Source organism: Benincasa hispida, chromosome 7 (assembly GCF_009727055.1).
Source record: "Benincasa hispida cultivar B227 chromosome 7, ASM972705v1, whole genome shotgun sequence".
NCBI classification, from domain to species: Eukaryota; Viridiplantae; Streptophyta; class Magnoliopsida; order Cucurbitales; family Cucurbitaceae; genus Benincasa; species Benincasa hispida.
The window spans coordinates 12,207,000-12,215,577 of record NC_052355.1 but is presented as its reverse complement, the minus strand read 5'-3'; the positions used below and the strand labels follow the sequence as shown (position 1 = coordinate 12,215,577).

The window sequence follows — 8,578 nt, the reverse complement described above, 5'->3', positions numbered from 1 at the left end:
TGCTCAATTTAAGTGGACTTTTATGTTTGGAAGTGATGGGTCATTTTTTTTTTCTTGGGCTTAAATTTGAAAAAAAAAAAATGACCCATCACTAATCTGGAAATAGATACATGTATCTGAAAATTAAAAATAAAATAAAAAAAACTAGATACTTCAAATCACATATCAGACACGTATCTACCACATATCTGGACGTATCTGTATCGTATCCATATCTGATACCGATTCTCTACACAATTAGAAGAGGTCTTTACCGATGAAATATGGGAAGAGAGATCCTACAACCTTGTTCGAGGGAAAGGAAGGTGAGAGACGATGAACATAGTATCTCTAAGGTTGAAGAGGAAGCTATTGATATTTTGGGTGCACATCCTTGTATTTCATTGGTTACTTCTGATCCAAAGACGAAATCTAGAGTCATTTTTGTACTTGAGAAGGCATCTTTGACACTTGCCTTTTTGTTTGAAAAGTAAGGTTTTCGTATGTTGCATTTCATCTCTCTTGATACTTTCAAATCCAAACATGATATCTAGAGTCATTATATATAGGAGAATTATTTTAAATGACAAAAATACAAAAAATATTTACAAGTAATAACAAAATATCACAATTTGTCTTTATCATGATACAAATAGATACAAATAATAGTCTATCGCAATCTATCACGATTTATCCCAGATAGATTCTGATTTTTTGCTATTACTTATAAATATTTTTGTTCATTCTTCTATATTTGAAAATAGCCCTATATATATCTATATATTAGGTTTTTTATGTTCAATTTTTTTCTTTTTTAAGCTTAACTTTTAATCCTAGCTAGTAATTATAGGTTTAAAATCAATTGTTCTTCTACTCGTATATAATAGTGGTTTTTTTTTCCTACTAGATTCTTTATAGCGTTTATAGTAGTAGAAGGTTTGCAAAGTTCTTTAACTTTCATAATTGATTATAATTGATGGAAAACTTAGTAGAGAAAGAAAAATAGCACACCAATATTTTACGTGGAAAACCCTAATCAGGGAGAAAAACCACGGGATAAAAGGATTCTTATTAGAAAACTGATACAAAGAAATACAATAGACCGCCAGCTTAAATAGAGAAAAGGGAAACCCTAGGGTACAATGAAAAAGACAAAAATGCCCCTAGAGACAAAACCCTAATTTCAACACTCCCCCTTAAGTTGGGGCGTAGATGTCAATAAGACCCAACTTGCTCACACATTCGTCAAACAGCCATCTGGATAGTCCCTTTGTTAGGACATCTACAATCTATTGATTGGAAGGAATATAAGGAACACAAATGTTGCCACTATTAAGTCTTTCCTTGATAAAATGTCGATCAATCTCCACATGCTTTGTTCTGTCATGTTGAACAAGGTTATTTGCTATGCTTATAGCTGCTTTATTATCACAGTATAGTTTCATTAGACCGATATGCTCTTGATCAAGGTCTTTCAAAACTTTTTCAAACCAAATCTCTTCACAGATTCCCAGACTCATGGCCCTATATTTTGCCTTGGCACTACTTCTGGCAACAACACCTTGCTTTTTGCTTCTCCATGTAACAAGGTTACCCCACACAAAGGTACAATACCCTGATATTGATTTTCTGTTTACTACAAATTCTGCCTAATCAGCATCGGTGTAAGCTTCGATGCATTGTCTTTCAATTTTCCTAAACATCAAGCCTTTCCCTGGAGAGGTTTTCAGATATCTCAAAATGCACTCCACTGCCCTCATGTGTTCTTCGTATGGAGACTGCATGAACTGACTTACCATACTTACTGCATAAGAGATGTCGGGTCTAGTATGAGAGATATATATTAATTTTCCAACAAGTCGTTGATATCTTTCTTTGCTCACTAGAACACCTTTACTCATATTACTTAACTTTGCATTTGCTTCTATAGGGGTATCAACTGGTTTGCAACCCGTCATACCTGTTTCCTTAAGTAAGTCCAGATTATACTTCCATTGGTAAACTGAAATTCCTTCTTTCGATCGAGCTACTTCGATTCCAAGGAAGTATCTTAGTTTTCCAAGGTCCTTGATTTTGAATTCCTCAACCATCTTTGCCTTCAATCGGTCAATCTCTGAGGTATCATCGCCTGAAATAACAATGTCATCCACATAAACAATCAAAACTGTAATTTTCCCAGATACTGACCTTTTAGTAAACAGAGTATGATCAGAATGTCCCTGTTTATATCTTTACGACTTTACAAACATAGTAAACCTGCCAAACTAAGCCCTTAGTGACTATTTTAGCCCATATAAGAATTTTCTTAATCTGTAAACTTGATGATTAAATTGTTTCTCGAATCCTGAGAGAAGACTCATATAGACTTCTTCCTCCAATTCTCCATTAAGAAAGGCATTCTTCACATTAAGCTAGTGAAAGGGCCAATCCTTATTAATTGCAACAGAAATGAGGACCCAAACTGTGTTTAGCTTTGCAACCGACAAAAAAGTCTCGGAATAATCAACCCCGAAAGTCTGAGTAAAACCCCTGGCAACTAATCTGGCTTTGTATCTATCAACTGTTCCATCGGGCCTATACTTTATTATGAACACCCATTTACATCCGACTGCTTTATGACCACTTGGAAGATTGACTTGATCCGACGTATGATTTTTCTCGAGAGCTCTCATTTCTTCCATAACTGTGGCTTTCCATTCAGGACTTTCCAAAGCTGTGTGTATATTGTTTGGTATCACCACTGTGTCTAGGTTTGTAGTGAGGACCTTGAACTCAGGAGACAAATTACTATAGGACAAGAAACTTTGCAACAGATATTTAGTACATGATCTATTACCTTACCTTAGGGCAATCGAAAGATCAAAGGATTCATCTTTGTCTTTATTTTCTTCTGACATACTGCACTCACCTTCTGGTTCTGTTATTTTCCCACCCTCAACATTTTTTCCAGCGGGAATAAGAGACGTTTTTTTCCAGGTTCTACCACGTTCTCAAGAGTCACACAATCATCTGTCTTTACACCATCATCGACCTCAATCACATCTTTGTTGTCACTATCTTCTCTGCTTTTGCTCTCAACATTTTCAACACAAGCATCAGTTTTATCACATTTATTATCATGATCAGGGATAGGACTACTAGTACCTGGAACTGATCTCTGTTCAGATTCATGGACTGGAGCCGGAGAGATAACATGCCGTGCTATTTCCTTCTTGAGATTCTTCCTATAGTATGTGATCTAAAGGACTTGTTTGATCAGAAGGATAGGAGAATTGGTACTGATACTGATATCAAGGATGGGTTCAGGTTTAGGTAAGGCAGAAAGACTGGGACCCCAATGGGTTTCTTCACTAGTATGCTCCCTCTGAAGAGAACCATTGGGAAAGAATGGATGATCTTCAAAGAATGTCAGCATGGGTACAAGTATTATCATCCCTCTTCTCGAAAATATTTTGTCTCTATGGATGTGACATTCTTTGAAGGTTACAATTTATTTTATCAAGTTAATATTATTAAATTGTTTATACTTACAATACTATAATTTACTTATAACCTATATATATATTTTGCCAAACAACACAACTCTACCGTGCGTATAAAATATTTAGTAGGTTAGACTTATTATGTTAGAATATGAAATGAAAAAATTTGAGGTAGAAAAGAAAAGTTAAAAGTAGGAAATATATTTTCTTTAAAAAAAGAAATATATAGATGCTTTATAGTGTTTATAGTAGTAGAAGGTTTGCAAAGTTTTTTAACTTTCATAATTGATTATAATTGATGAAAAATAGTGTAGAGAAAAAAAAATAGCACACCAATATTTTATGTAGAAAATCCTAATTAGGGAGAAAATCCACGGGATGAAGGGATTCTTATTAGAAAATTGATACAAAGAAATACAACAGACCACCAGCTTAAACAGAGAAAAGGGAAACCCTAAGGTACAATGAAAAAGACAAAAATACCCCTAGAGACAAAACCCTAATTTCAACAATAATCAAAGATGATTCAAAAATTTTGTTTTGAAGTTTTATAAACTAATTGCAAAAATCTTTATATATTTTTTTCTATAAAATAAAAACCCTCATTAATTATAATTAAAAGTGATCAAGGTATAACCTAGCATTTATTTTTTGGAATAATTTGAGATTTTTTTGTATTCAATTTAATAAATGTATCTAAATTATCGGTTTTAACTTCTTTAAGAATATTTGTTTTCAATTTTTTTTTTAACTTTTAAAATTATGTTACACATGCACAAACAATGTTATTTTAAATTTTATGAATGCATTTGATGGTCTATAATGCATGCTCCTGCTGATTGACTCTTCCAGAGCCATTTTTTTTATGACCTACCATGGGATCTGTGATATAAATAGGTAAATGGTGCTTTCCATTATGAATAGCAATAGTAACAACGCAAATTGTATCTGAATAAACCCAGATATTGTAACAACGCAAGCTTCATTGTTCGCCACTATCCGAGAAGCAAAAGATTCAAGAACAAAGAAAGTGCATTTCAAGGTATATTCAAATTAAAAAATAAATAGAGACAATATATTAATATTGATATTCTATGAACTTTTTTTCTCTCAATTTCTCAATTTAATTGTTTTTTATTATTATTATTATATATATATAGAAAAATTATTTCAAATAGCAAAACTGTTGAAAATATTTACGTAATATATCAAAATTTCAGAATCTATCAATAATGGATACTGATAGACACAAATAGAAATCTATCAGTACCTATCATTGATTGATTCGAAAATTTTACTATATTTTTTAAATATTTTTATTCATTTTTCTATATTTGAAAGCAAGTCATATATATATATATAGCTTTTTTTAAAAAAAAGAAAAAAAGGATTTTTTGTATGTTAAAATGAATGATATTAGGCAACTTAAAAACTATTTGCATACATGGTAATTTTTTTATTTTATGACTTTATTTTAATATATTTTCAATAACTTTATATGTATGTCTATTTTTAAAAATATTGAATATTATTTTCTTTTAATTCTCCTTACTAGATTTTTCATATTCACTTTTTTCTTGAACATAAGAAATAAACTTTAAAAACATAAATTAGACAAAATAAAATAAAATTGAAAACTAAACTTTATAAAACAATTGTAAACAGAAAAAAATAATACAATCAACACTTCCTCATTTATCATTTTGATAGGATATCATTTGTTGTAAATAAAGCTATCATGGTTGGTGGCTATTGTCCAAGCATCAGCGTGCGTAAGGCTTCTGGTATGCATTTCGATAAAGAATTTATTGTCAATATGATTGAAAAAGTACCAAGAAGAGAGGAAGGAATAAGAACAAAAAAATATATATATACAACAATATATAGATCTTGTGTTATGTTTGTGAGCACTAACATACACTAAATCTAGAAATTTTTTGAGAAAATAGCACAAATGTGAGAATATATTAACAAACACAAATCTTTTCTTTTTGTAGAAAACAACTGAGATGAGAGCTTTTTATAGTATTAGAATTAGAGATAGTTAAAAAACTCTTGAAAGTCTAAAATTTCTCACATTCCTGAATAAATTATAAATTCATATATTAGAATAAATAAGCAACTTTTTATATTAAAAATGTTTTAATGTTATAATAAATTAATGAGAAATGTTTTAATGTTATAATAAATTATAAATTCACGTACGTTTGGGATTTTTTTCTTTTTTTCCTTTTTTTTTTTGTGGATATTTGAGAAATGTAAAAGGTTTTTATGAATGGTGGATTTAGTGGAGTTTTAAGTAATGGTAGATGGATATTAAATAGAGAGAGAAGAGTGGGTTAAATTTTAAAATTAAACTCATATCACTTCTAATTTCTCACTCAAAACAAAAAGAGAAAAAAAAAAAAGAGTTAGCCCTAACGTGAAAAATAGAGGGGAAGAGTATAGGTTACGTCAGGTATTTTTAAAATCTGCGAGGATAGAATTGTCTAAAAACGTTTCTTCCAACATTCATATTTTTATATATATTATATTTATTTTGGATATTTGAAAATTGTAAAAGGTTTTTATGAATGGTGGATTTAATATAGTTTTAAGTAATGGTGGGTGTGTATTAAATAGAGAGAGAAGAGTGGGTTAAATTTCAGAATTAAACTCATATCATCTTTAATTTCTCACTCAAAAAAAAAAAAAAAAAAAAAAAAAGAGAAAAAGTTAACCCTAATGTGAAAAATAGAGGGGAAGAGTAGAGGTTAAGTTAGGTATTTATAAAATATGCGATGGTAGAATTGTCCAAAAAAGTTTCTTTCCACATTCATACTTTTATATATAATTATAGATTATTGTTGTGTATGTTTCTTCAAAATTACCATATTTTGAATCAAGAAAAACAAGTTGAATTCTTGCAGAGAAAGAGAATGGACTCATACAAGTATAAACCTGATATAGTTCATGTGGTGAGTATCTTATTTCTTTTTCTTTTTCGTAATAGAAGAACATTTCATAATTATATGAAAAGAAATATTGATCAAGTTTAGTAATTACAAAAAATTTCTTTTTAGAGTATCAAAAAGAAGAAACTCCTTTGAATATTGACACCACACTTTGGAACAATAGAAATAGAAGTTTTGTGATCTCTCTTTTAAACAAAACATAATCTTACAATTTCTCTATGTCAGGCTCTTGTTCATATCATGTATTCTCGAATCTGTATGGCCGGTTTAGTTCAAGCAGTCTTTATAAGAACTGATGAAGGAGTTCTCATCAAAGTTTTACAACCACCGTAAAACTCTCCAATTTCTCCTATAATGCATCAATAATCAATCACTCTTTTCAATATCATCATTTTGAGAACAAACAAAATGCTTATATATGTATTCAGATTTGGCACAATGGCTAATGACAAAATCGACGATGAAAACATAGATGAATTGATATCAGGTTAGCATTTTATAAGTTATGTAGACGATTGTTTCTCCTATCAAATTAGCCTATAATTTTGCCTGATTTTGCATAAAATTGGTTTTCTTCGTACCCGAAGGACGAACTGTTTTATCGAATTTTTTTTTTCTCCTTTATAACAAAAAGAGTTGAAAATTTTGTTGAAAATGATTTTGAAATACTCCATTATTTTCACTGGCTTACATACAATTTCTAGATATCACCTAAGCACTAGAGTTTTTCTATGCATGATATACAAGAGCTTGGCTAAGAAATATGGAATCTGGTGACTCTTCTCAATCACATCCTTGTATAGTCCAAACCAAGTTTTGTAGCATCATCTATAGGCTTATGCCTTTTCCTTTTCCATCTCTATTTTGCTTTGTTTTCATAATTCTTATTTATATTTGAAATTTTATACCTAATTTTTTCTCTCGGCTCTCAGTATATATGGATGCAAATTGAGCTAAATTCTTATGGTAAGTAGCTATAAGTTTATGGATGATTTTTGTTTAGCTATATTAGTCAGGTTTGTCCTTTTAGTGCTCAGTTTCATTCTACAAAAGAATTGTATTATCAATTTATTTAGAGCTAGAGAATTCAAACATTTAGGCCCCGTTTGGTAACTATTTTATTTTTGTTTTTGTTTTTGAAAATTAAGTCTATGGACTCTATTTTTACCTCCAAATTTCTTCCTTTATTATCTACTTTTCACCAATGATTTAAAAAATCAAACCAAATTTTGAGAACTAAAAAAATAGCTTCCAAAAAGTTATTTTTGTTTTTGGAATGTGGTTAAGAATTCAACCACTGTAATTAAGAAATATGCAAATCATGGTAGAAAATGTAGATGATATAGGCTTAATTTTTAAAAATGATAACAAAAAACAAAATGGTTACCAAACGGTGCCTTAAAGTGTATTTGGATTAAGTGTTTAATTTTAAAAATAAATCGTTTTGAAAAAAATGAAGTTCTTGACAACTGCTAAAAATTGGTTTGAGACACTTTGTTTTAAACAGTTTTCATCAAAAGAGTTTAAATGAAAATAACCTTTTTAAAAAATATTTTTTCTTTAATCAATTCTAACTGGCCCTTAATTGATTAGTTGAGGACGTTTGCTTTAATTAGTTGTGAGTTATACTCCGATTGGCTTCTATATTTTAGATTTGATATTGTTTTCTAGTTGGATTCCTCTTACTTTAAAATCTATAAACTTCCTTAGATTTGAGATTGGGTTTAGTTGGACTCTCTTACTTCAAAATCGTAGTCTTCATTTGATAATCTTATAGGTCTTGTTTGATCCAAAATTCATTTTTAGAATTATGTTTTTAGAATTTATGCTCTCAACGTTTTTAAAGACATTCTTAGTTGAGTTCAAAAAACATAAACAATTTTTTTAAAACTAAAAGTGTTTAAAAACTCTTTAGTTTCCAAGTTTGTAATCCTTTAATTTGGCCAATTTAAGTCTTTAGTTTTGAGAAATAGGTTTAAAGAATCTTTACTACATTAAATAGGTATTTTTATATTATTATTTTCTACATTTGAAAATTGAAAACACCAAACACCAATTAAATCAGAGCATTTTGACCTTGAAAATTGTGATTTGTAACCATGGGATAATTGAACATTCCTATGTAGTTTGGAAGGCACGAAGTTGTACTCAGAAACACATTGA

The 8,578-nt window shown here is 29.8% G+C and overlaps 1 protein-coding gene across 1 annotated transcript; it reads left to right on the top strand.

Annotated features, from left to right (window-relative positions):
• The first annotated feature begins 263 nt into the window (after positions 1-263).
• On the top strand, positions 264-6,748 carry LOC120080981. Its single transcript, XM_039035662.1, has 3 exons — positions 264-460; positions 6,301-6,418; positions 6,641-6,748. Exons 1-3 carry the CDS (start codon positions 264-266, stop codon positions 6,746-6,748), a joined length of 423 nt encoding a protein of 140 aa, XP_038891590.1.
• Positions 6,749-8,578: the final 1,830 nt, after the last annotated feature.